We start from the raw sequence: 26076 nt of genomic DNA on the forward strand, positions 1-26076 counted from the left end.
CACCTCAGCCTCCCAAAGGCGCGGGATTACAGGCTGAGCCACCGAGCCCAGCTCATTCATTCATTTTTTAAGAGCTGGAGTCTCACTCTGTTGCCCAGGCTGGAGTGCAGTGGGATGATCACAGCTCATCACAACCTCAACCTTCTGGACTCAGATGATCCTTCCTCCTCGGCCTCATGAGTAGCTGGGACTACAAGTGCATGTCACCACACCCTAATTTTTTTTTATTTTTGTAGAGATGAGTTCTCGTTATGTTGCCTAGTTTGGTCTTGAACTCCTGGGCTTAAGCAATTCTCCCCTCTTCCACCTCCCAAAGCACTGGGATTACAGGCATGCTTCACAGCAACCAGCCTTATTTTGTTACTTAATGTTTAAAGTGCCTGTTGATTTTTTCCTAGTTTTACCTCCCTTCATGCTTAAACCATTTGCCCCAATGTCAGTTCTTACAACATAAAAGCATTCTCAGTTATCAAGATACTCTGCCATTTTCACAAAGAAACATAATCAGCACTTTCCTTTCTATATAGAGCCTGCATTCTTTTTCTGATCCTGTCCATTTCTGCTGCATGGGCTGCATTCACAATCTGTGACTTCCCAAAGGTCTTTTGTCTGAGTCAAATATGCTGCTGCCTCATGACATACTCAGCAAACAAAAAAATTAAAACACACGCGTCTAATCTCAGTGGAGGAGGCAAGAAAAAAAGATGTAAAACTGAAGCAAGATCTGTTTCAATGAGATATTTTTAAACATATAGCAAGCCTAGGGTACCAATAAAAGCATCAGGAAACAAGAGCAATAGAGGTGAGATGAGGACGGGCTGGTGATGAGAAAAGAGTTTAAAGTCCCGTCTGACATGACACCAAGTGCTGGTGGCATGTGGAGCCAAGGCAAGGCTCATATCACTCTGGAAGACAGTTTAGCATGACCTATAAAAGCTGATCCCGGTCAGGCCTGTAATCCCAATTCTTTGGGAGGCCAAGGCGAGTGGATTGCCTGAGCCTGCAAGTTTGAGACCAGCCCAGGCAACTTGGCGAGGCCTCGTCTCTACAATAAATCAAAAATTAGCCAGGTGTGGTAGCACGCGCCTGTAGTCCCAGCTATTTGGAAGGCTGAGGTGGAAGGATCACCAGAGCCCAGCGCATCAATGCTGGAGTGTCTGAGAGTGTGCCACTGCACTCCAGCCTGGGCAATGGAGTGAGACTCCGACTCAAAAAAAAAAAAAAATGCTGATCCCATGCATGCCTTATCATTGAGCAAGTTCACTGCTGGAAGATATGCTGTTGAGGGCCTATGAGTGCTAAGTGTCATATCTGTAGTGTTCACAGCAGCATTACTTGGAGTTGACAAAACTACCCACATTTCAACAGCAGAATGTGTAATACAGTAAACTATTATACAACAATATAAATAGACAAGCTACAACGACACACAACAACAAACAGTAGTCCCCTTTAACCGCAGAGGTTGCGTTCCAAGACCCACACTGGATATCTGAAACTGCCCAGAGTAGCAGACTGTATAGACTATGTTTGCTCCATCTGAGAAGAATGAAGGCTACTAAGTGACTAACAGGTAGGTAACATAGACAGCAAGGATAAGCTGGACAAAGTGATGATTCATGACCCAGACAGGACAGGGCAAGACAATACAAGATTTCATCACGTGACTTAGAAAAGTGTGCCATTTAAAACTTATGAATTATTATTTTTTTAGAATTTTCCATTTACTATTTTCAGACCACAGTTGATCGTGGGTAAATGAAACTGCAAATAAAGGGGGATCACTGTATGTAAATGTCACAAACATAGTGTTGAGCCAAATTAGCCAGACACAAATAATGTATGCTACATGGTCCCATGTACACCAACAATAAACTACTGATGGATGTCAGGATAGTGGATCTTTGGGAAGAAAAGAGAGTTCATGACTGGGGAGTCTCACAAAAGGGAAAGGGAGGAGTTTGTGGAGTGAGGCGCTAGTGATGTGATTCCTTGGTTGGGATGACAGTTACTTGAGTGTTCATTTTTATAATTCCTTATGCTTTTTACTTGTAGTCTGTGTATTTTCATGTAAATGCATTCCATTTCACAATAAATAAAAAGTTATTTACTTTTATTTATTTATTTTGAGTTGGACTCTCACCCTGTCACCCAGACTGGAGTGCAGTGGCCGCTCCTGGCCACCACAGCCTCGACCTGCTGGGCTCCGGCAATCCTTCCGCTCAGCCTTCCAAGTAGCCGGAACTACAGGCATGCACTACCACGCCCGGTTGACTTTTTGATTTATTGTAGAGATGAGGTCTCACTCGCCCAGGCGGGTCTCGAACCCGCAGGCTCAGGCAATCCACTCACCTCGGCCTCCCAAAGGCGCGGGATTACAAGCTGAGCCACCGAGCCCAGCCAAGTTATTTATTTTTAAATAAACTTTTCTTTCTTAAAAAAAATTAAATAAATAAAATAAAATAAAAAGTTATTTGAGAAGAACTCCCTAAACTTACTTTCTCAGGTTTACTTTTTCTTCTAAAAACTCCACTGACAGGCCAGGCTCAGTGGCTCAGCCTATAATTCCAGCACTTTGGGATGCTGATGCAAGTGGTTTGCCTGAGTCCGCGGGTTCGAGATCAGCCGGGGCAACGTGGTGAGACCTCATCTCTGCAATAAATCAAAAATTAGCCAGGCGTGATAGTACACGCCTGTAGTTCCGGCTACTTGGAAGACAGAGGCAGAAGGATCACTGGAGCCCAGCAGGTTGACACTGATGGATGACTGTAAGTGTGCCACTGCACTCCAGTCTGGGTGACAGAGTGAGACTCCAACACACACACACACAAAAACTCCACTGACAGAAGAGTTTGCAAGTCCCACCCAAAGAAAATATACTTTAAGTGTTCCTAGAGAACGTCAAAATGACCATCCTCAAGCTTCATCCTTCCCTCTACATGTTTTATCTTTTATCCCTATCATGATAAAAACGAGTCCCTCGTCCCAAAGTGAATACATCCACCAGTGTGGTAGATGCCATCCACTTTTAGAAACATTGGCCTCACTATTAACCCCTTCCCATCAGGATTTTGCTGTTACTTTTCATTCCTTTAATAGTGTCCTACTCTATGTTAAAACTATTTCAAACTTGTAGAAAGGTTGCAACAACAGTACAAAGAACTCCTGTCACCCTTCACCCCAGAGACCCCATTCGAGTTCCATCAGTTGCCCCACTAATCATCACAAAAGATCTAGCACTATATTCAGTTATGTCTCTATAATCTCTTCCAATGTGGAACTGTTACTCAGTCTTTCCTTGACATTGTGGTGGTGTGTGTGTGTGTGTGTGTGTGTGTGTGTCAAGGTCTCACTCCGCTGCCCAGGCTGAAGTGCAGTGACATGAACACAGCTCACCGTAGCCTCAAACATCTGGGCTTAGGCAAGCCCAGTTAATTTTTTTTAATATTTTTGTAAAGATGAAGTCTCACTATGTTGCCCAGGCTGATCTCGAACCCCTGATCTTAACTATCCTCCCATCTTGGCCTCCCAAAGTGCTGGGATTATAGGCGCTAGCCACCATGCCTGGCTCTTTCCTTGACATTTTTGAAGATCACAGTAGAATGAAAACAGAGGCAGATTTGAAGATTTTAGCAAATGGGCCTGATGTTTCCTCATCATTAGAACCAGGATATCTGCTTTTGGCAGCAAGAACAGAAGTGATGCTGTATTCTTGTGATAGCTTAATGGGTGGACACGATGTCACTTATCTTACTGGTGATGATAATCACTTAATCAAGATAATGTCTACTAGATTTCTCCACTGTTTATCTCTCCATTATAATTAATAAATATTTTGTTGCACAATTTTTTGAGGTTACACAAATAGCTCCTATTTAATGACATTTTACCCTCTAAGTTTTGGTATCCATTCATATTTCTTGCCTGAATTATTTATCACTACGGTAGTTGTCAAATGGTTATTTTTGCTAGTTCCATCATTCCTTCTACATTAAAATTTTTTTTTTACTTTAGTTTAAATTTAAGTGCATATTTGTTACATGGACATATTGTGCAGTGGTGGAGACTGTCTCAGGTGACCCAGTCCCATCTTCTAATGTATTAGTTGACATTCCACTTTGAGGAATAACTTTCCTCCCCCCCCCCCCCCCGCCATTTACTTATTCATTTATTTACTTAAACCAGTGTGCACACAGAAATTCTATTTTTTTGATGTTCAAATTCTCCCATATGTGGCCAGGAGGAGCCCCATTACACTGTCCCTGTGTCCTTTCGATGTGTCACATTATTCTTGAGTACCTTCTTACTTTCCAGCACAGCAAGATATTCTGGGCTCCAACTCCAAAACCAGTCATTTCTCCAAAGAGCTCTGATTGCTTTGAGCAGAGAGTAGAACTGAAAATCAAGATATAGCTGTAATTCCAGCACTTAGGGAGGCCAAGGCGAGTGGATTGCCTGAGCTCGTGGGTTTGAGACCAGCCTGGGCAACTTGAGACCTCGTCTCTACAATAAATAAATAAAAAAAAAGGTTGCTTTTGGCCAGGCTCAGTGGCTCAGCCTGTAATTCCAGCACTTTGGGAGGCCGAGGCAAGTGAATTGCCTAAGCCCGTGGGTTCAAGACCAGCCCAGGCAAATTGGCGAGAACTTGTCTCTACAGTAAATTTTTAAAAAAAGGAAAAGAAAAGAAAGAAAATCAAGATATAGGCACCAGAACTGTAGCCCTAGTAGCTCATTGCTACTAGAATACCTCTCTTGCCAGGAACTCTAGGAAAGAGCTAGGAAATATGAGTGTGTATGTGTGTGTTTGTATACACACATATATAATGCATTTTTATCTACACTTATTTCTGTATTTATCTATACATACTGAAAATCATGAGTTTGTACTACTAGCTCAAATGCCAATCTAGTTTTCCTCCTTTCTATGATCATATGTATACCAGCCTTTCTCTGAAAAGGCTTGCTCCCAAGACTTTAATATATTTATTTATTTGTTTAGTCACTTGTGGGTGGATAATCTGACCCCAAATGGCCACCATTACCCACATGGCTTGGGCATGGTTCCCAACCAAACATTTTTAGAAGTGTTGTCTACATTCACTGTCTCTACTTTGTTACCTTCGGTCATTCCTTGACCCAGTGCAATTTGATACCCATTCTCATCAACGTGACCGGTCATTTCCTTGCCACCAAATCTAAAGTATTTTTCTCAATCTCTTTTAACTTCCCTTGCAGCACTTGACACTCTGAGCATTTCCTGCTTCTTAAAATACTCTCTCCCTCTGGTTTCCGTGACTCCCCACTCAGAATGGTTTTCCCTCCACTCTTCAGCCATTCCTTCTTGGATTCCTTTATGGCCTTCTTTCCCCTTTCCATCCTTACTTATTATGACTGCCTGGGGTTATGCCCTAACTCTCCTCTCTGTGTAGTCCCTGAGATAGTTCATCCCTTCCTATGGCTTACAATGACCTATATTCTGTTGATTACACACCTATATTCTTAATTCAGATCCAGTTCCTAAGCCTTAGACCTATATAATGAAATCCCCATCAAATATTATTTCCTGGGGCCAGGCACGGTGGCTCATGCCTATAATCCCAGTACTTTGGGAGGCAAGATGAGGGAATTGCTTAAGCCCAGTTCAAGATCAGTCTAGGCAACATAGAAAGTCCTTGTAACTACAAAAAAAAAAAAAAAAGTCAGGCACAGAATCTCCTGAGTCCAGGAGATTGAGGTTGTGGCTGCGGTGAACCATGATCATGCCCCTGCACTCCAATCTGGGTGACAGAGTGAGACCCCAGCTTAAAAAATTAAATTAAATTAAATTAAATTTCTTGGTTATCTCTCAATCACTCTACACAAAAAACACATAACACTGAAATAATTTCCACCCTACTCATTCTCCAAAGCTGCTCTTCTGTCTGAGTAATTTAACTCAAAGAACAGAACCGCCATCTGCTCAGCAGCCCAAACCAACAACTGAGGAACCATTCTTAACTCCTCTTCTCCCACCCACATCATCAAGCCTGATGATGTTACATCCTAGATCTCTTTTATATATCCTCAGCAATTCTGTAGACAGAGTAACTATCATGTTGTGCCTGAATTACCACCACAGTATTCTTTTTTTTTTTTGAGTTGGAGTTTCACACTGTTGCCAAGCTGGAGTGCAGTGGCACACTCACGACCACTGCAGCTTTGACCTACAGGGCTTTGGCGATCCTTCCACCTCAGCCTTCCAAGTAGCTGGAACCATGCTACCATGCCCGCGGGCTCAGGCAATCCACTCTCCTTGACCTCCCAAAGTGCTGGGATTACAAGCTGAGCCTCCGAGCTCAGCCACCACCACAGTATTCTAATTGGCCCCCACTCTTGACATTCTTCTGATCTGATCCACACAATCTTTGTAAAACACAAAGATGTTCCTTACTCCCTCCTTACAGTCTTTCTTAGAATGCCTGATGCCCTTGGGGCAGTGCTAGTTCCTTCTTATGACTCACTGGCACCTGCAGGATCCTGACCTAACCTACCTTTAAGACATCAGTTCTTGTTCTTCAACTTCAAATGCAAGTACAGCCACACTGAAACTTTTCACTTCCACAAACACACAGTATTCTTTCATATCCCTGGACTTTCACATATTCTTTTGCCTCTGCCTTTTTACTATTGCCTGGCCAAATTCTACGTATCCCTCAGGACACAGACATCACCTTCTCTGGAAATCTTCCCAGAATGCCTTTGCTTTGTGTTTCCACAGTACTCTGTATCTCTCGAGTGCTTATCACACTTTACTGCAATGGCTCATTTAATGATTTAACTTTCCAACCAGATTATTAGTTCTAGTAATGCTCAGGAAAGAAAGAGAGTAGTGTCTGACTCACAGCTCTATCACCAGGGCCTAGCAAAATAGCCAAGAGTTAACAGTAAGTGTGCCCTAAGTATTTACTGAATGAATGGGTCTCAAAAATAACAAACTTTACAGCAGCCACAGCCAAAAAGCACATTTCACACATACGCATTAATTTCTTCACTGCTGTTGCTGCTCAATTAAAAAACTGGCATCTTTATGTATAAGGAACAATGATACAACAGTATTAGCCTGAGTCAAAAAGTATTCTTTTCCACAAGAAGAAAAAGCCAGAAATTCCTCTTTTTTTCTCTGTAGGAAGTTAGAATGACTATTTTTCACATTTTCATGAAGACAATACACAACAAATGCAACAAGTGAGTGAACACATATCCTCTGACAAAAGCGTTAGAGTGAATGCTTTAGCCCTTCAAACAGGTCCAGGACGTTTTCTCTGTACATACCATACGTGCACGTGTGTGCACATACAAACACACACACACATATTCACAGTGACTCAGAAAGAAAAATAATTTTTTTTTTTAGTCAGGGTCTCACTCTGTCGCCCAGGCAGGCATGTAGTGGCATGCTCACAGCTACCACTGTGCTCAGACATTCCTTCAGCCTCAGCCTTCCAAGTAGCTGGAACTACAGGTGTACACTCCCACACCCAGTCAATTTATTGATTTTTTATTGTAGAGACGAGGTCTTGCCATGTTGCCCAGGCTGTTCTCGAGCGCCTGGTCTCAGGCAATCCTCTTGCCTCCACCTCACCGTGCCTGGCTTCAGAAAATTTATAGCATGACTGAACAAAGAAAAATAGGAAATGAGCTTCTGAAGGACATATCCCCAAACTTAGCATGTTGTCTGGCACAGAAGAGGCAACACCAAATGTGAGAGGCAACTCCTGAGTGTAACACCTAATTGTAAGCACCAAAGGTTGGTATCAGGAAAAGGAGGAAATCCATAAAGAGGACTTACACTGCTTCTACTTACTATATACTATGACTCTATACCAGATCCAAGTTATCTCATTTTTACTGTCACTATTATATACTTTGAGATTAAGTAAGTAGCCTATAGATAATAAATAACAAAGTGCCCTTCTTTCCAATTCTTAGTGCTATATCCCAAACTGGGCAGGACTGAAAAATTAGAAAACATGAGCAGAAGCATCTTATTTAGGAAAATAAAGATAAATGGAAGAAGAAATAAGCAAAAGTTAAAAATTATTAGTTCTGGGGAATAAGAAGTAGGAATAGAGATATTTGGGCAAAGAATCTTCCTTTTCATATGAAACTTCTAGTCATATTTGTTTTAAAATTACACATCAATATTACTTTGATATAAAGTATAATTTAAAAGTGCAGCAGGAGACTTGTGACAAGATAGTATGCAAAGTCTCATCCATTTAAAAATATAAATACACGCAGAGTAGCTTTTGAATGCTGCTACTAGAGATTATCTCTGAGTGGTGGGGTTATTAAGAGCTTTGTTGGTTTCTTCTTTTTTTCTCTCTCTTTTTTACAAGTAAATTTTAATGGCACTGAATTCTTTGGTTTCTTCTTTTCTTATGAAGATCTATATTACTACTTTAACAAGAAATAATTTTTCACAAAATATTTTAAAGTATTTACTTACCTTAGTTGATTTTTCTATATTTAAGCCTCCATCCAGCTTAAAAAGAATCGTCATGTTGTACCCAGTCTGGTTTCCATGTCCATGTGGCCACCAAGTTTTTACAGTAATATTCTTTTAGGAAATAAGATATTTCATTCTAAGTAACATGCCATATTTTCAGCAAAATAATGTGGCTTAGACAATTGTGTCAATTTCTCGTAGTCAAGTACAGAAACTCTAGGTTCTAAAACGATATAAACTTCCCTACCTATATCATGCCAAATCATACTGATCTATTGATAATATTTTAAAATCAACATGCTAGGAGTTTAGCATGGGTCAACACATCAAAAGAAAAGAAAGAACAGAAAAACATGGTGTTCAGAAAAAAAACTCTTCCTATCTCTAACACTTAAGCTTACATTTATTCTATATTCTTAACACTCAGGACTGGACTTTGAAGTTGACTCTTTCAAGCCAAGAACCAGAAATAATTGTAGGTTTTTATTTTATCTAAATAGTAACTGAATGTTATTCTGCTCCATCCTTTTCAGTTCACAATTATCAATTAGCAGAACAGAAGAAGGAAAGGTAAAATACGTTCCATCTTGACATATGAAAGATTATGAATTTACTTATTTATTTTATCATTATTATTATTATTATTTTGAGTTGGAGTCTCACTCTGTTACCCAGGCTAGATTGCAGGGGCATGCTCACAGCCACTGCAGCCTTGACCTGCTGGGCTTAGGTGATCCTTCCACCTCAATCTTCCAAGTAGCTGGAACTACAGATGCACACCACCACGCGCAGCTAATTTTTGTGATTTTATTATAGAGACGAAGTCTCACCAAGTTGCCTGGGCTGGTCTCTAACCCTGGGCTCAAGCAATTCTCTTGCCTCAGCCTCCCAAAGTGCTGGGATTACAGGCTGAGCCACAGCACCCGGCCAGGATCATGAATTTAAGATTAGAATTCTGCATGTAGAATAAGCACCAATATTCAAAATAATTGACAAGTACCCCCAAAAAATCACTGCTATTTAAATATAAAGCATAGAATGTATTTTGGGTTTAGGATACTTTAAATACCACAGAAAAATTAAAATTTAATGATAAAAATAAAATGAGAGGAAAAGTTGCCAAATTAATCACATATTCTCCATTTTTAAAAACTTAACATTTCAGAAAACCATTCCTTAGCTCATACTAACACTAACTATGAGAGGTTAAAAACAGAAGAGAAAATGAAAAATGTAAATGGAAAAATATTTTTCTTTTATATTCAGTTCCTTCTTTTTAATTAATTCTTTAGAACAGGTATTGCTTTGCATCCAGTGCTTCTCAGAAAGCACTATCATTTACCTTGTTAATTTTCACAAATAGCTTAACAGTCCTTTCTCCAGGTTGAAGTTCAATGTTGTACATCTGCTGTGTTTGCAATTTAGGGATGGCTACGATCACTTGACCACCAACTGGCTTCAAGTTCACAACATCAAAAGAAGACTCTATTTCAAGATTCCACTCCTGGGCACTGTTATCTAAAGCATGAAGAGAAAAGGGAAAATATATATAATATGCTAAGCATTATCCCTGCACCCCTCAGGATTCATTGAAGGTAAGACCAAAGCAGCTTCTAAAGCAGTAAGTGCTCCACAATGCTGTCATAATCAGTTCAGTGGAAATTTTCTTTTAATCTTCAGAGTTTAATCCTTCATTTTGAAGAATAACCAAAATTATACATCTTTTATAGACTTCCACTCTAAGAATGTTACAAGTCACACAAATTTTATAAAATTTATCATTAACAAAAAATGACAGATGAAAAGATAAATTTTCCATGATTTATACACATTTGTTCTTTTTTATAAAGTGAAAATAATGAAGGTTTTAAAACTGGGTAATAAGGTATAAATCTGTATGTATTAGAATTGATCAAATGTGAAAATACATATAAACATATGTTTTTGAGTCAGAATCTCGCTCTATAACCCGGGCTGGGGGGATGCAACATGATCACAGCCTACTATAGCCTTGACCTCCTGGGCTCAGGTGATCCTTATGCCTCAGTCTCCCAAATAGCTGGGACTACAGTCCTGCACCACAACGCCTGATTTTTTTTTGTAGAGACAAGGTCTCGCTATATTGCCCGGGCTGGTCTCAAACTCCTAGCCTTAAACTATCCTCTCACCTCGGCCTCCCAAAGTGCTGGGATTACAGGCTTGAGCCACTGCACTCAGTTGAGATATATTTTAAATATAGATAATGCTAAGCATGGAAAGTAAATGGTGACCAGGATAAATATGGCCCCTATCTTCGTGAACTAAGACTCTAGTAAAATACAGACAAGTACAAAAGTGTGATAATACCAGGATGGGAGAAATAGAAGGTTGTTCTGAGAAATATACATGGGAAGTAAGGAAGCATATCTAACACACAGAAGGTGAAAGAAGGCTTTCATTAGATAGCAATGTCTAGCTAAGACCAGAGGATGCCTTAGCTAAGTGCAGAGGAAGATGACAAGGATTCTAGGCACAGAGAAGAATGTGAAAGCTCATGAGTGAGACCAAGCAACGCCATAACAAGGAACTTGGGCAATAACAGAACCAGTGAGGCTGGCTGGTATGATTGAAGAGGTAAGCAGGGTCCAGATCATGCTAGATCTTTTAGGACAGGTGAGGATTTTGGCAATTTCGTCCTAGGTCAATGGGGAGTCGTTGAAGATTTTTTTCATCAAAGAGCACAGCATGATCAGATATGCATTTTATAAGAACTGCTAGGAGCCCCAGCACAGTGATATACTAGTATGCATACGGAGAAATCAGAAAAACACAAAATCTCCACCTGTACAAAAAGACAGAAAGTACCACTTGAAAAATACAGGAACAGAGAAGAGGTAAAGAAAATTGATGGGCTGAAAAAAGAAGAGGGAATAAGACTGAAGAGGAGAATTACAAAGGGGGGGCCCAGAAAAACCCGGAATTATCTTTTGGAGGGTGGGTCCCTTGTAGTACAGGTAAGTGTTCTAGGAACCCATCGGGATCAGTGTAACAGCTAATGTTTTTGTGAGAGGCTGTGTTTGGTTTTAGTGATTTCTTTTTTTTTTTAAATTCTTTCAACACGTTTGTCCATTTAATGATGGGTGATTTACAAGTACACCTGCCCACACTGCACTGAGTGGTCAGCAGTTTTTGACCAAAAACAGCATGACCTCTGTGTCCCCAACCAATTTCGCCCTGAGTGACATATTTTTGTTTCCCTGATTTACAAAGCCCTCAAAGGGAAACATTTTACTAATGTAAAAGAGGTGAAACAAAAAACGGCAGAAGCACTATAAGGCATCAGAATTGACGAGTTCCAAAACTGTTTTGAGCAGTGGAAAACGCATCATGATAGGTTTATTGCCTCAAATGGAAGGAAATTTGAAGGTGACTAAGTTTAAACATGTAAGAATAAATACACAATCTTTTAATAAAACAAAACCTGGGCTTTTTGGGGTCTTCCCTTGTACAGGGAAAAAGGAAAGATGAGGGAGTTACCATGTATGAAACTCTGGGTGCAGAGTTTAGGGGTGATGTAGAAAGTTTCAAGATCGTTTTGAAGTAGAGTTTCATATACATGTAGTGTAACCCTTTTCTCCAACTTCTGTTAAATTTCCATTGTTTGTTTAATGCCTCTAGCATTGAATTTGTGTTAGATGTTTAAATAAGACCGAGTGCTGAGATAGATTTTGGACAAGAGCTGAATATAAAAACAGACTTTTTTTTTTTTTTTTTGAGTTGGAGTCTCACTCTGTCGCCCAGACTGGAGTGCAGTGGCCGCTCCCAGCCACCGCAGCCTCGATCTGCTGGGCTCCAGCGATCCTTCCGCCTCAGCCTTCCAAGTAGCTGGAACTACAGGCGTGTGCTACTACGCCTGGCTTATTTTTTGATTTATTGTAGAGATGAGGTCTCGCCAAGTTGCCCAGGCAGGTCACAAACAAAAACAGACCTTTTTTTAAGTTACACAGAAAGAACTAGTGATGAGATTCCCTCCGCCCCACAAAAGGCAGGTGGGACAGGGGCTTAGACAGCAATGAAGGGTCTCATGTATTTAAAAAATTCATTTTAAAACACAGGGTACATATGAGAACTTGTGCATAGGTATATTGCGTGAAGGCGAGGCTTGGGCTACTGATAAGCTCACCCCACCTCCCAGTAGTGAGCATGGTGTCCATCCCTTATTCCTGCTCTTCCCTTCTTTAGCAGGGCCCAGTGTCTGTTGTTCCTATCTTTGTGCCCATGTGTGCCCAGTGTTTAGTACTCATTCTTTACTGCCACAGAAAGGAAAGAGAAGAGCAGGGACTGATGTAGATACACTTAGGTTTGTTATGATTTCTGGAAAGATGCATTGGGAATTCCTATAAGCTTCGACTTTTCTCTCTGAAGAAGGAGAGGGAGAAGATTATTAGGGAGTCTTCCACAAATAAGGAGAGAATTGATAATCATGGCTTTGTGGCAGAAGAAAGAAAAGATAAGTTTGTAGGTTGGTCAATGACCAAAGACCTTGCAAATGGCACTGCTTACAAGTGAAGGACCGCACCAGACCTGCGCTAAAGATGATCACAACACAGCTTATCACCTGTATCTCCCACCAGCCAAAAACACAGATGAATTTGATGTACACTGAAGTAAAATTAATTCTGGACTTAGAAACTATTTTTGTTTTTTAACTGATTCATTCTGTAAAACAATTGTCGTGAGCTTTGAACTGAGTTTGTTCTGATCCAGCCAATTTTGCAGGTTCCCTACTCACAGCTTTGAGATGTTGAGTTTATCAGCTGACAGATCACCTAAGTCTACTCTCTCACCAGTGTTTGAGACTTTCTGCACAACAGACTAGCAAACTATGGTCCTTGGGTCATATCTAGCTCACTTCCTGTCTTTACAAAGTTTTATTAAAACATAGTTGCTATGGACTAAATTGTATCCCCCCTAAAAAAAATTTTACATGTTGAAGCCCTGACCCCCATGTAATGTTATGGGATAATTAAGATTAAATGAGGTCATAAGGGTTAGGTGGTAATCTGATAGGATTGTGGCCTTATAAGAAAAGTAAGAAATAGATCTCTTGATCTCTCTCTCTCTCTACCATGTGGGGACACAGTGAGAAGGCAGTTGCCTACGAGCCTAGAGAAAACCCTTCACCAGAAACCAAACTGGCCAGCACCTTGACCTTGGACTTCCAAGCCTCCAGAAATGTGAAAAATAAACTTGTTATTTAAGTCATCCTATGATTCTTTGTTAGGGCAGTCTAAGCAGACAAATATAACAGTCACACTCATTTGTTTACACATTGTCTTTGGTGGCCTTTGTGCTAAAAGAGCAGGGTTAAATAGTTTTAACAGATGCCACATGGCCCCAAAAGCCTAAACTCTTTACTATGTGACCTTTTACAGAAGAAGTTTGCTGATCCAGGCCCTAGACTATTCCCCCCCAGAAAGCCTGTTTTAACCTTTATTTAAGTATCTCTGATGACAAAAAAAAAGAAAACTCTCTGTCTCACAAAATAGCTAGTGTTGGCCATTGTAAAGACCCTCTACACTGAATTTGAAATCCATTTCTCTTTAATTTCCACCTAAAGATTTTGGTTCTGTCCTCCCACATCTCCTACCAAGAAGTAGAGTCCTTTAGTGTTTTCTGTCCCTTACTCTTTGGTAGCAAAATCAACTGTTAGTGACAGCCTCTGGTAGAAAAACAATCTTCCAAGGTCAATGGTAAAATTCCCCAGTTTCTCTTGCTTTGAACAGAGAAAGTTCTCAAGCAAATCCACACCCCTCTGGAGCACAAAATGTTAACACCCTTGAGTACTACTAAATGATAAAATTAAGGTTATAGAATTAAAAACACATATGAAGATCTATGAGTCTATAATGTCATCACCCAGATACAGTATACCAACATATTTTTGCCTTCCCCTCTTTCAAAAAGAGTAAAGCCCTTCCTTCCAGTAGCACATGAAAAATTAAGTAGTTTGGGTTCACAAAGCACAAAAAGTCTTAAGTAATCAGTAATTTTCCTGATATTCTTTGGTCACTTCATTTCACTTGCTAAATTAAAAATGTATAATCCTACTTCTAGTTAAGGAAAGCTTCATCTTAGAAATTAAAATCCAGTTCTAGAATACAGTTTCCTATCACAGCTCTCCTAACATTAATAAGTTTCCATTTCCTGAGGGACATCTATGGCCCCAGCTCTCCTGAAATGGAATGGAAGATAATTTCAAAAATGAACAAAATACCAGGGGTGGGAACAGGAAAGAAGAAGGATTGTAATTTCATAAAGTTTTGTATCCTTTTCTCACCCTGACTAAACAACTCAAAGCCCAAACTGGGCAGGAATTCTTTATCAAAACAGGTAGACAGGCAAGGCCTGCCTGACATCTCTACAATTTGGGAACCTTTCTGGCTCAGTGATGTTCTTGGCTATGTCCTGTGTCCATATAGAATCTACAGTTCATTCATATGACCTCAACCAGAATGCAACTGACAGGAAGGCATAGGATGTGGTTCTGGCCACTGACTCCCTTTAAGATTTTCCCAGCGCTGACTCAGAGAGGGTTCTTTAAAAAAAAAAAAATCACCATGTGTCTGACCTGGATGGGAATTTATAGAAAGGGTAAGCAGCACATAGCCCAGGTTAATGTGCACTGCCCCTTCGAAGGATAATCAAGACAACTTTAGTTTGTGTAGATGTGTCCAACACGAGCCCTTAAAATCCTCAAAAAAAAAAAAAGTCAGCTTCCTTATACATGATTCCTATACAGTCTACTCTTTTACCAAGATGTGGTTGAAAAAAAAGGAGAGAAAAGCTTTTATCAGTTTTTTAGGAGAAAAAGGTAAAAGAAGAGACACAGAAAACAGAAAAATAAAGACAGTGAAGTTACATCACTTCAAGTGTGCCCATAAGTAACAGGAAGATATACTCTCAAAACTATATCCTAGGCCTTGCTTTAATTGGTTGTAATAAACACTCAAGTATCCATATCTTCATCTAGTCATATCATGTCTATCTTCAAGAAAAACTGTTCTGTTCCACACTTATATCCTCACTAGGTTATAATGACTGTTCTAATTTACAAACTAAAGAAAAGAACCATGGAATGTCAGAGGCAGAAGAAACCTGGAGATCTGCTAGTGACTCTGCAGATGTTTCTGAGGCCCTGAGTGCAGTACCTAGCTCCTATGCTAATTAACATGACAAGTGCCCAAGTTTTCCGAGTACTCTCCACTTTCCCTGCACTTCTTGGAGAAGTGCCTACCCAAAAGAATGACACTAGCAGGCACACATTGATTGACATTTGGATATGAATAATGAGAAAACGGAAAAGCAAAGGGACTTTCTGCACTTCAGAGTCCTAAATTCAAATAGTAAATATGTTCAGTGTGATACAAAGCATTTTGAGGGCACTATAACAATAAAATGCTAGCCTCTTAATAAGAGGGTCTTCATAAAAAAGAAAGAACACTGCAATCTATAAACACAGAGAATGTGCCCGACCCTCCACTAAACATATAATTATATGGTGCCACAGTTCCTCCACTTGTCGAAATACCTTCTTTGTAGCCTAAATTACCTGCTGAGGTCATTAAAACAGCCGAGTGAGCATTTATGTGACAGAAATGAAATCTATTTCTTGAATAATTACAATCTGTAAACTTTGACAGGCACTGTAAATTATACCCTAATCCAAAGAGGTAAAGATGTTGTCTCTAACTCTCAGGGTGTACTTAGAAAAACAAAATATACCCAAAGGTCATAGTTAAGAACACAAGATGACTTCTAGGGGGTTAAAGACTAGCAGGGAAATGGAAGCTCAGAGGCAGGCTACATTCAAGTCAGCATGGAATGGATCCGCAAATGTTGGTAGATTGCTTATGGAAGATGAAAAAGATGCTTTATCTCATTGGAGGGAAAAGCTATTCAAAGGCGGCTGCCTAGATCAACTTTGCCCCACTGAGGGCCTCACAGCTCCCTCTTTGGCCTGCTGGCTTCTTCTTGCATCTGTAATAGAAAATGAAAAGCTGCAGAGAAAAGGTAGTCCTGTGCATTTAAAGAAACACCACGCTGAAATGACCAAGCCACAGAACATATGATTTTAAACATAAGATATTCTCCTGTACTCCCACTAGAATCGTAGGACAGACATAAGCAGCTGCCTTTCAAAGAGTTAACCACTGCATTAGCCCGAAAGCCAGGCCTACAGTTAGCTCCAACAGCTGTTTGTCACCACCCCCACCCCCACCACACCCCCCAAACAGCAAGATTTCCTTGCCTACTCAGCAGGACAAAAATCCTCAAGAAGAAAATCAAGGCAAAAAAAAAAAAAAAGACCCAAAGCAAAATGCCCCCAGGACAAGAAAGTGTTAATAAGCTCCAGAGAAGAAAATGCACTTAAGCAACAAGGCAGCTAATCAGAGAAAAGATTATTCAAGCAAGGCAACTACCCATAAATTGATTTTCAAGGGTGAATACTGTTATTTCATTGATAAAGTAAATTAAAGATAAATGAGAAAGTGACTCAAAATGAACGCATGTTTATCAGACAAGTACTGAGTAAGACTGACTAATCATTGCTATATTTTAATATTATCTTCTCTGAATTAAGCTGTAAGCAAAGAGTAGTAATGCCCTTTAATCAACTGGGCAGGCCAAGGGATGGCAGAGAGCTAGCCCAGTCTTCCAACTCCATGGATAGGTCATCCACAAGGAAGGAGGGGGTGCTTTAAGCTGAGGCAGCAGGTACATTTGGTTAGGGTGGGAAAAGGAATATGTTAAGGCAGTGGAAGTGTCCCAAGCAGAGGTCAAAGATTCACAGCTCACCTCAGCTCAAGAAGAGAAGGTATGAAAGCAAGGGAATTTATGTGTTGAAAATCTCAGCTGGGCATAGTGGCTCACACCTATAATCTCCATACTTTGGGAGGCTGAGGCAGGAGGATCACTTGAGGCCAGGAGTAATAAAGAAAGAGCCTGGGCAATAAAGAAAGACCCCATCTCTACAGAAAACAAACATACAAATAAAAAACAGTTTAATTAGCTGGGCTCATAGCTAGTTAGCTGAGTGCACGGTGGTGCACGCCTGTTGTCCCAGCTACTCAGGAGTCTGAGACAGATGACTGCCTGAGCCCAAGTGTTCTAGGCTGCAGTGATTGCACCACTGCATTCCAGCCTGGGCAACAGAGTGAGACCCTGTCTCTTAAAACTTTTTTTTTAAAGAAAAACATCTGTTTTTTTTCTAACTGTGATAACAGAAGATTGAACAGAACAAACCTATTGTATATTTTAAATTAATATGTTAGTATAACCTTATGAAAAGTTTATAAAATTAGGCCATCATCCCTTACTAATAAATTTATGGCCCAATATGAACAAATCACATCAGATTATAAACATGAAAAACATAACATGGGCAAGATGACTAATAAATAAATATATGTCTCTGTCTTTTCCACTCTCTCTCCTCTCTCTCCTTCTCTTTCACACACACACACACACACACACACACACACACACACCCTTCACCACTACTACCACCATGCAGGGCCTGCAGTTTTGGACAGATTATTTGCTTATAAATGTCCTTACCCTTTGGAATTAAGGCATCTGCCCTTCCTAGTTACTTTCTCTTCATATTCCCTCCCTACATACCTCAGTAACCTAAGTCCAATTCAGACTGCTCCCTTCCCTTCCCCAGGAGATGGGGTCAGTTTTCCTGCTACCCCACCCCTCAGAAAGTTTAAGGGTGAGGATGGGAGATGAAGGGAGAATGAACCATTATTTGATGTTTGGTTTGTAATCAAAGTTTTAAATATTCAAATTTTTTTCAGGTATCAGGGCACCTAGAACTTCTAGTGCTTTTTGCGAACCACCTAAAATATTGATTAAGATTCAAAACTGTTCAATAGATAAACTTCTGCCGAATCAGACCACATATTACACTGGATTCTATTATATATACCTGAGAAACCTTAAGGGTGAGGATGGGAGATGAAGGGAGAATGAACCTTTATTTGATTTTAGTAACAAAAATTCTTAGTTCAGTTGCACCTCAGAAGAATAGTGTAAGAAGGACCAAACTAGAGAATTATGAGCTCAGTCACATTTACATGTGCAATTTAAATTGGATCTTTTAGGTCAGGCTTGGTGGCTCAGCCTGTAATCCCGGCGCTTTGGGAGGCCAAGGTGAATGGATTGCCTGAGCCCGCGGGTTCCAGACCCGCCTGGGCAGCGAGACCTCATCTCTACAATAAATCAAAAAATCAGCCGGGCGTGGTAGTGCGTGCCTGTAGTTCCAGCTACTTGGAAGGCTGAGGCGGAAGGATCGCCGAAGCCCAGCAGGCCGTGGCTACTGTGGCCAGGAGCGGCCACTGCACTCCAGTCTGGGCAAGAGAGTGAGACTCCAACTCAAAATAAATAAAAATTAATTAATTAATTAATGTTACAAATTGGATCTTTTATTGTCTTTTTTTTTTGTCTGGGTCTCACTCTGCCACCTAGGCTGGAGTGCAGTGCACCACAGCTGACCTCCTGCACAGGCAATCCTTTCACCTCAACCTCTCAAGTAGTTGGGACTATAGGCATGTGCCACTATACTTGGCTAATTTTTTTTTTCTTTCTTTCTTTCCTTCCTTCCTTCCTTCCATACCTGGCTAATTTTGCTTTCTTTCGTCTGTCCTTCCTTCCTTCTCTTTTTCTTTTTTCTTTCTTCTTTCTTTCTTTCTTTCCTTCCTTCCTTCCTTCCTTCTTTCCTTCCTTCCTTCCTTTTTTCTTTTCTTTCAAGTTCAAAGCTGCAGTGTGCTATGATTGTGCCTGTGTTGCTCAGGCTGGTCTCAAAATCCTGGGGCTCAAGCAATCTTCCTGCCTCCGTCTCCCAAAGCGCTGGGATTTCAGGCATGAGCCACTGATCCCTGTCTAATGACTTTTTTAAGTTTAAAAATACCAGCAGCACAAAATAACTTCCTCAAATTATCAACCATCTCTCATTTGCTTTTGTCTTCTGCCTTCAGAAAATGCAGATATGGCTTGAATTGAATAGTGATCACTGCATTCTTGCTTACTGACTTCATCTAATTAGGCCCCTATGTAATTGGACTGAGCATTGTACACTATCATTTAAGATCTCATTCACCTCCCCCTTTACCCTTGATTTCCCTAACTTCTTGAATCCTCACTGATCTTTGATTTTCTGGCTCTCATCCTGGAAGACTATTACACAATCTTGTTTTGTTTGGTAATTGTTTATATCTCCCCTCCCCACTCCAACCAATGTGCGGCACATGAAGGGATGAGTGTACCCACTTTATTTCTTTTCTACATCAAACAAACACAATGTGGAGTGAAGAAATGAACAAATATTTAACCAGTTTTTAACTGATTCATTGACATCTGTGAGAGTTCTGAGGTTTTATTTCAACGCTCCTGGACGGTGAATAGTTCCTTCAACTAAAAAAGTGGTATTCACCTTAGAAATGGTTTCTTTCTCGCTTACCTTCTTATTTATTTTCAAGTCGTCACAAGGCTGTGTGTCAAGGCCCTCAGAGAAGTGCTCTTAGTTATGAAGAAAATGTGCAGGGACAGAAAGCCAGTCTAACAAGGTGAGCAAAACAGGAATTTGACACCAAAAGTGACAACAAAGGCGGTAAAAAGAAGTGCAAGCCAGAAAGAATACTTACCGGAGGAAACTTTGGAGCTTCTCTTTGTTTTCTTTTTTTTTTTTGCAAAATATGCTAAAGAAAAAACACCTACCCGCTTTATCTTGTCAGTTTTCGTGACAAATATTTTGTATCTGTTTTTTACTTTTATAAATTGAATGCATCACAAAGTTAAAACAAACTCTAAATTTCTTTTTAAAAAATCTATATTTCCAATTATAAGTCTAATTTTTATAACAAGGAGGAGACAAAAAGAAAAACAAAATACGGCGTGCTTAACTTACCAAATATTGGGGAAAATGTGAAGTAGCTCAGATGGCAAATATTATAGGCTTCAATTCTAACATCTTTCCAGATTCCCTGGGTAGGAAAGGAAGGCCCCCAGTCCCAACTAAAGGAACATTGCTCCTGTAATTTCAAGGGAGGAAAAAGAAAATGCATCCAATTACCATGAAATTTAAACATTATGAGAAACATTTTCTTTTAAAATGTTACATATGGCTATGCACAGTGGCTCACGCCTGTAATCCCAACACTCTGGGAGGCTGAAGTGGGAGAATCTCTTGAGGCCAGAATTCAAGACCAGCCTGGGTGACACAAAAGACCTTGTCTCTACCAAAAAAAATTTTTTAATTAGCTGGGTACAGGAACACATGTCTGTAGCTCCAGCTACTCAGGAGGCTGAGACAGAAGGATTGCTTGAGCCAAGAGTTCAAGGCTGCAGTGTGTTAGGACTGTGCCACTGCACTCCAGCCTTGGCAACAGACTGAGATCCTGTCTCTAAAAATAACAAATAAATAAGTAAAATGTTATATACATGTATATCAGTTTGCTATGGCTGCAATAACAAAATGCCACAAAATGAGTGACTTAAACTATGAAAATTTATTTTCTCACACTTCTGGACACCAGAAGTCCAAGATCAATGTGTCAGCAGGTTTGATTCCTTCTGAGGCCTCTCTGCTCTGCAGATGTCTGCCTTCTCACTGTATCCTCATGCAGTCTTTTTTGTATTCAAACATCTCTGGTATCTCTCTGTTGTCTAAATTTCCACTTTACAAGGAAACCAGCCATATTGGAATAAGGCCCGCCCTAACCATATCATTTTAACTTAGTCATTTCTTTAAAGACCTATCTCCAAATATGATTACATTCTGTGGTACTTGGGAGTTAGGACTTTAACATATAAATTTGGGGAACCAAAAGTCAGCCCAAAACTGTGTGTGTACCTCCTCACACACCATATAAAACTTTAAGATGGCCCACAATGATCACCTTCTGGTATTCATGTCCTTGTGGCCCACAATGATCACTTTCTGGTATTCATGTCCTTGTGGCCCCTTTCCGTGAGTATGAGTTGGACTTATAATTTCTTTTTTTTTTTTGAGTTGGAGTCTCACTCTGTCACCCAGACTGGAGTGCAGTGGCCAGGAGCGGCCTGCAGCTTCGACCTGCTGGGCTTCGGAGATCCTTCCGCCTCAGCCTTCCGAGTAGCCAGAATTACAGGCGCGCGCCCGGCTGACTTATAACTTCTAACTAACAACATAGCAGAAGAGTTTACTTCATTAGATAGGTTATAAAAGACTAAGCCTTTGGTTTGGGGCACTCTCTTGCACCATCTCTTGGTCAAGGAGGAAGCTAGCTGCTGTGTCACGGGGCAGCTCTGTGGCGAGACCTCTATGAAAAAGTGTGGATCTGAAGCCTGCCAATAACCATATGAGCTTAGAAACAGACGCTTCAGCCCCACTCAAACCTTGAGACAGTGGCAGCCTTGACTGACAACTTAACTGTAGCCTCATGACATACCTTGAGCCAGAGGTACTGGCTAAGCCACACTCAGATTCCAGACTGATAGAAACTACCATAAAAATGCTTTCAGCTGATGTTTTTGCCATAATTTGTTATACAGAAATAGATACCTAATACAATAACCAGTACATCAACCTATGCAACAAAGTTAAATTTGGCAGAAACAGTCTAAGAACATAAAATTTAATTATTCTTCAAAAATATATTACACTGAAGCAACGCAACAGTTCTTTAAACTTGTCTAAGCTATCTCTGGATTTAACCATCATATTTTAATGTGATAACTATAAAGAATATTATGTCTAAATATAATAATTATAAAGAATGAGGGAATTATGAAGAATGAGATAATCTTTTTTTTTTTTTTTGAGACAGGGTCTTGCTCTGTCACTCAGAGCAGAGTGCAGCCTTAAACTCCTGAACTCAACCAGTCCTCTCACCTCAGCCTCTCAAGTAGCCAGGACAGGTGTATACTACCTCATCTGGCTTTTTTTTTTTTTTTTTTTTTTTTTTTTTGGTAGAGACTGGATCTTGCTGTGTTGCTGAGGCTAGGTCTCAAACTCCTGGCCTCAAGCGATCCTCCCAAAGGCATAAGCCATTGCACCCCAGCCAGAAAGATAAAAATTTTATGAACAGATTTTTTAAAACTTTGCCATTTCCTATCTCCTTAAGTATGAATTCAGAAGTCCTTGTTTCTGAACATAGAACTCCAAAACAATCCATTCAAACTTTAGACCCTGACACAGGTGACCAAGGCAAACATTTTATCCAGTCTTATTCAATCTGACAAGCTGTCTCTCCCTTCATGACACTCAATTTCCATATTAAGCTACAGAGGTTCAAATTCAAAAATAGCAAATGATTCTCTTAAAATAAATCCCTTCAAGCATAATTTTTTCTAATTTTTACTTCTTAAAAAATTGTTTTCAAAACACAGTTCATTAAATGTGAGGTTATGACTTCAGCTTTTAAAAAGGAACAAGTTTGAGTCATACATTTTATTAAAATATTTTAAAAAGGAACAAGCAACAGAGGAAGTACTAAGATCCTTCTGAATGGAGACATTTGTATAATAAAGCCTGAGCACTTGGCCAAACTGTTCTCATTTAAGTATTATTTTCTTAGCTCTGTATTTATCTAAGTTAGAGATAAATTAGTTTCCACTACAGAGAAAAACAAAGAATTAAAACTCTTTAGAACATCCACATTTGTCTAAATTTACCAGTTAGGTATCAGATTCTCATATTCAAAATAAGAACCATCTTTAGGACATTGATTGGGCAATCTGTAATATATCCATGTAATTCTTTCATTAGAGATGAGGAGGAGAGCACAATATTCAACATCTTACAAGACAGATTATTTTCCCCATCAAGGGCTGCAACTGACTCTTATTCAACCAACCTCTTCAAGTAAGTTTTTACTGATTCAAACAATATTTATGAAGTGCTTTTTAGATTTCATGCTGGGAGTGCAACAATATATTAATACAAAACAGTCACAGTTCTGTTTATAATGCTCACAGTCGAGCAAGAAGTTCAGGCACTGAATAAATATTATAAACACATTGAGTTTTAGAAAAGAAACAGGCAGAAACTATATAACCAAGGCTGGCAGTGGTGGGGGAGGGGTGTGTAGGTGTCAAAATAAGTTTCTCTTGGAAAAAAATGGCTTGTGTATGGAAACCTGAAGGGTGAATACCACTTACCCACTATGATTAGGGAAAAGTAGAAGCTTTTTTTTTTAGAAGCAGCAGCACATGCAAAGGTCTCGGGGTGGGGGGGGCAGGACAATATGATGCATTCCAGGAGATGAAGACAGAACAGTGGGAAGAAGCAAGGAGAACACTGAAGTGGACATAGGCTTGACAGAACCATGGATGTTGGCCCAAAAGCAATGAGGAAGTGTTAAAAAGTTTGAAGAAGAGCGCTGTGATCATTTTTGTTTGAAAAGACCATTCTAGCTGCTCTGTGGACAATTAATTAGAAAAGGCAAGCAAGGTTGAAGGGCTGCACAGCCAGGCAATCTTACACTCAAGAAATGACTAAACTCAACACATAGTAGTATGTAAAATGGAATGTGGGCAGATTCAAGAGCTAATGGAGAGGTACTAATAACATCATCAAGAGAACTTAGCATTAGACTGGAAAGGGAAAAAGGGAGAGGGAGCATCAAGAAAACTCTTCAGTGCTGACTTGAGCAACTGTTGTGAATAGTATTCCATTCAGCAAGGGACGGAACCTGGGAGAAGGGTCTAGGTCACAAATGGAGGGCTGGACATACTCTGTTTTCATCCCGTTGCACTCCCAGCTTAAAACATAGAAAGCATTTCATAAATATTTTTTTGAATCAGTGAAAACTCTCACTTGGAGAGGATGAGTGAATAAGAGTAGCCCTTGATGAGGAAAATAATCTGTCTTATAAAATGAACATGTTGCTCTCCTCCTTATCTTCAGTGCAAGAATTCCATGGATGCTCTACAATTACCTGGGTGAATCAGGTAAGTGATGATGCCACACAGATATCTGAGTATAAAGTGTGGAACTGGGCCGGGCTCGGTGGCTCAGCCTGTAATCCCAGCACTCTGGGAGGCCAAGATGAGTAGACTGCCTGAGCCTGCGTTTTCGAGACCAGCCTGGGCAACTTGGTGAGACCTCGTCTCCACAATAAATCAAAAAAATTATATGGGCCTGGCAGCATGCACCTGTAGTTCCTACTACTTGGAAGGCTGAGGCAGAAGGATCGCAGGAGCCCGGCAGGTCGATGCTGGAGTGGTCATGAGTGTGCCACTGCACTCCAGCCTAGGCAATGGAGTGAGACTCCAACTCAAAAAAAAAAAAAAAAAGTCCAGAACTTAAAAGAGGTTGGGCTGAAGATACAATATTGGGAGTCATTGGCAAATCATTGAAGAAATGAAGGTAAATGAGATATCCCAGAAAGAGAATACAATAAGAAGAGAAAAGTGTCTAGAACTGAAAGAGTCCTAAAATATACAACTTTTAATAGAAGAAGAATGTGGATAAAGAGACTTAGAAGGAATGATCAGAGCCATAAAGTGAAAACAAAGAAGAGAGTGTTGAAGATAAGACAATAGTTGAAGCAATGAATCCTACTGTCTACGCTGGATAGAGAAGAAAGCAGAAACAAGAGCAGATTTAATTGACATAGAGAACTGGTGAAGGAGAGTAACATTTTCTCTTTACACCCTACTCCCAACCTCTATCCCCTAACTTGACATAAACTAAGCTGAGTATCTTGTTTATTACACATTTAGAAATCTGTAATGACAGTAATAAGCCTCCAAAACAGATACTATCACCACTCTACTTTTGAATGATTGTGCTTACACTTTACATGTGGTTGTAAATACACCTTAAAGTATGTGAAATGTATTGACATTATTATCTCACTGCATCCTTACAGCAACACTATCAGGAAGGAAGGACAAGGAGTAGCTTCACATAAAAATATGGGCATGCTGAAAGTCACTCTGTGTGTAAAGCAAGAATTCAAATCCAATACTCCTGACTTAGTCTTCCTCAGGTATCTTCCCAAAGGACTGTGTCAGTCTAGGCATAAACACCAAGATGCAATTTGCAGTTGTTCTGGAAGTCGGCCCCAAGATTAGCATTGTTACAGCAGACTACTGGGTCTGATTCCTGATTTCACTGACAAAGGGCTTTTTTCTAACTAGATAACTCTCGAGTGTGTTTTGAATGCCACAAGTTGAACAGAGGGTAGAGGAAAAATACCACATGGATATATGGATATATATATTACATTTATTGATGACTTGAAAAGTAGCTTTCACATTAGGATCCAGGACAGTCTTGGTTTTGATAAAGGTTAAAAATGAAAGGGAGCTGGGCTCAGTGGCTCAGCCTGTAATCCCACGCCTTTGGGAGGCTGAGGTGAGTGGATTGCCTGAGCCCGCAGGTTCGAGACCCGCCTGGGCAGCGAGACCTCATCTCTACAATAAATCAAAAAATCAGCCGGGCGTGGTAGCACGCGTCTGTAATTCCGGCTACTCAGAAGGCTGAGGCGGAAGGATCGCCGGAGCCCAGCAGGTCGAGGTTGTGGTGGCCAGGAGCAGCCACTGCACTCCAGTCTGGG

The 26076-nt window shown here is 40.2% G+C and overlaps 1 protein-coding gene across 1 annotated transcript in view; it reads right to left on the reverse strand.

Annotated features, from left to right (window-relative positions):
* The window catches only part of MANBA (mannosidase beta), a 101301-nt gene that overhangs the window by 68292 nt on the left and 6933 nt on the right, over positions 1–26076 (reverse strand). The window contains exons 4-6 of the mRNA XM_008072083.2: positions 20439–20562; positions 9831–10006; positions 8489–8599 (exon numbers count right to left, since the gene is read on the reverse strand). Of these exons, the coding sequence (XP_008070274.1) occupies positions 8489–8599; positions 9831–10006; positions 20439–20562 (411 nt within the window). The remainder of the gene's footprint in view (positions 1–8488; positions 8600–9830; positions 10007–20438; positions 20563–26076) is intronic.

This window comes from Carlito syrichta, unplaced genomic scaffold (genome assembly GCF_000164805.1).
Source record: "Carlito syrichta isolate Samal-C Ts95f unplaced genomic scaffold, Tarsius_syrichta-2.0.1 Scaffold314844, whole genome shotgun sequence".
In the NCBI taxonomy this organism is placed as follows: domain Eukaryota; kingdom Metazoa; phylum Chordata; class Mammalia; order Primates; family Tarsiidae; genus Carlito; species Carlito syrichta.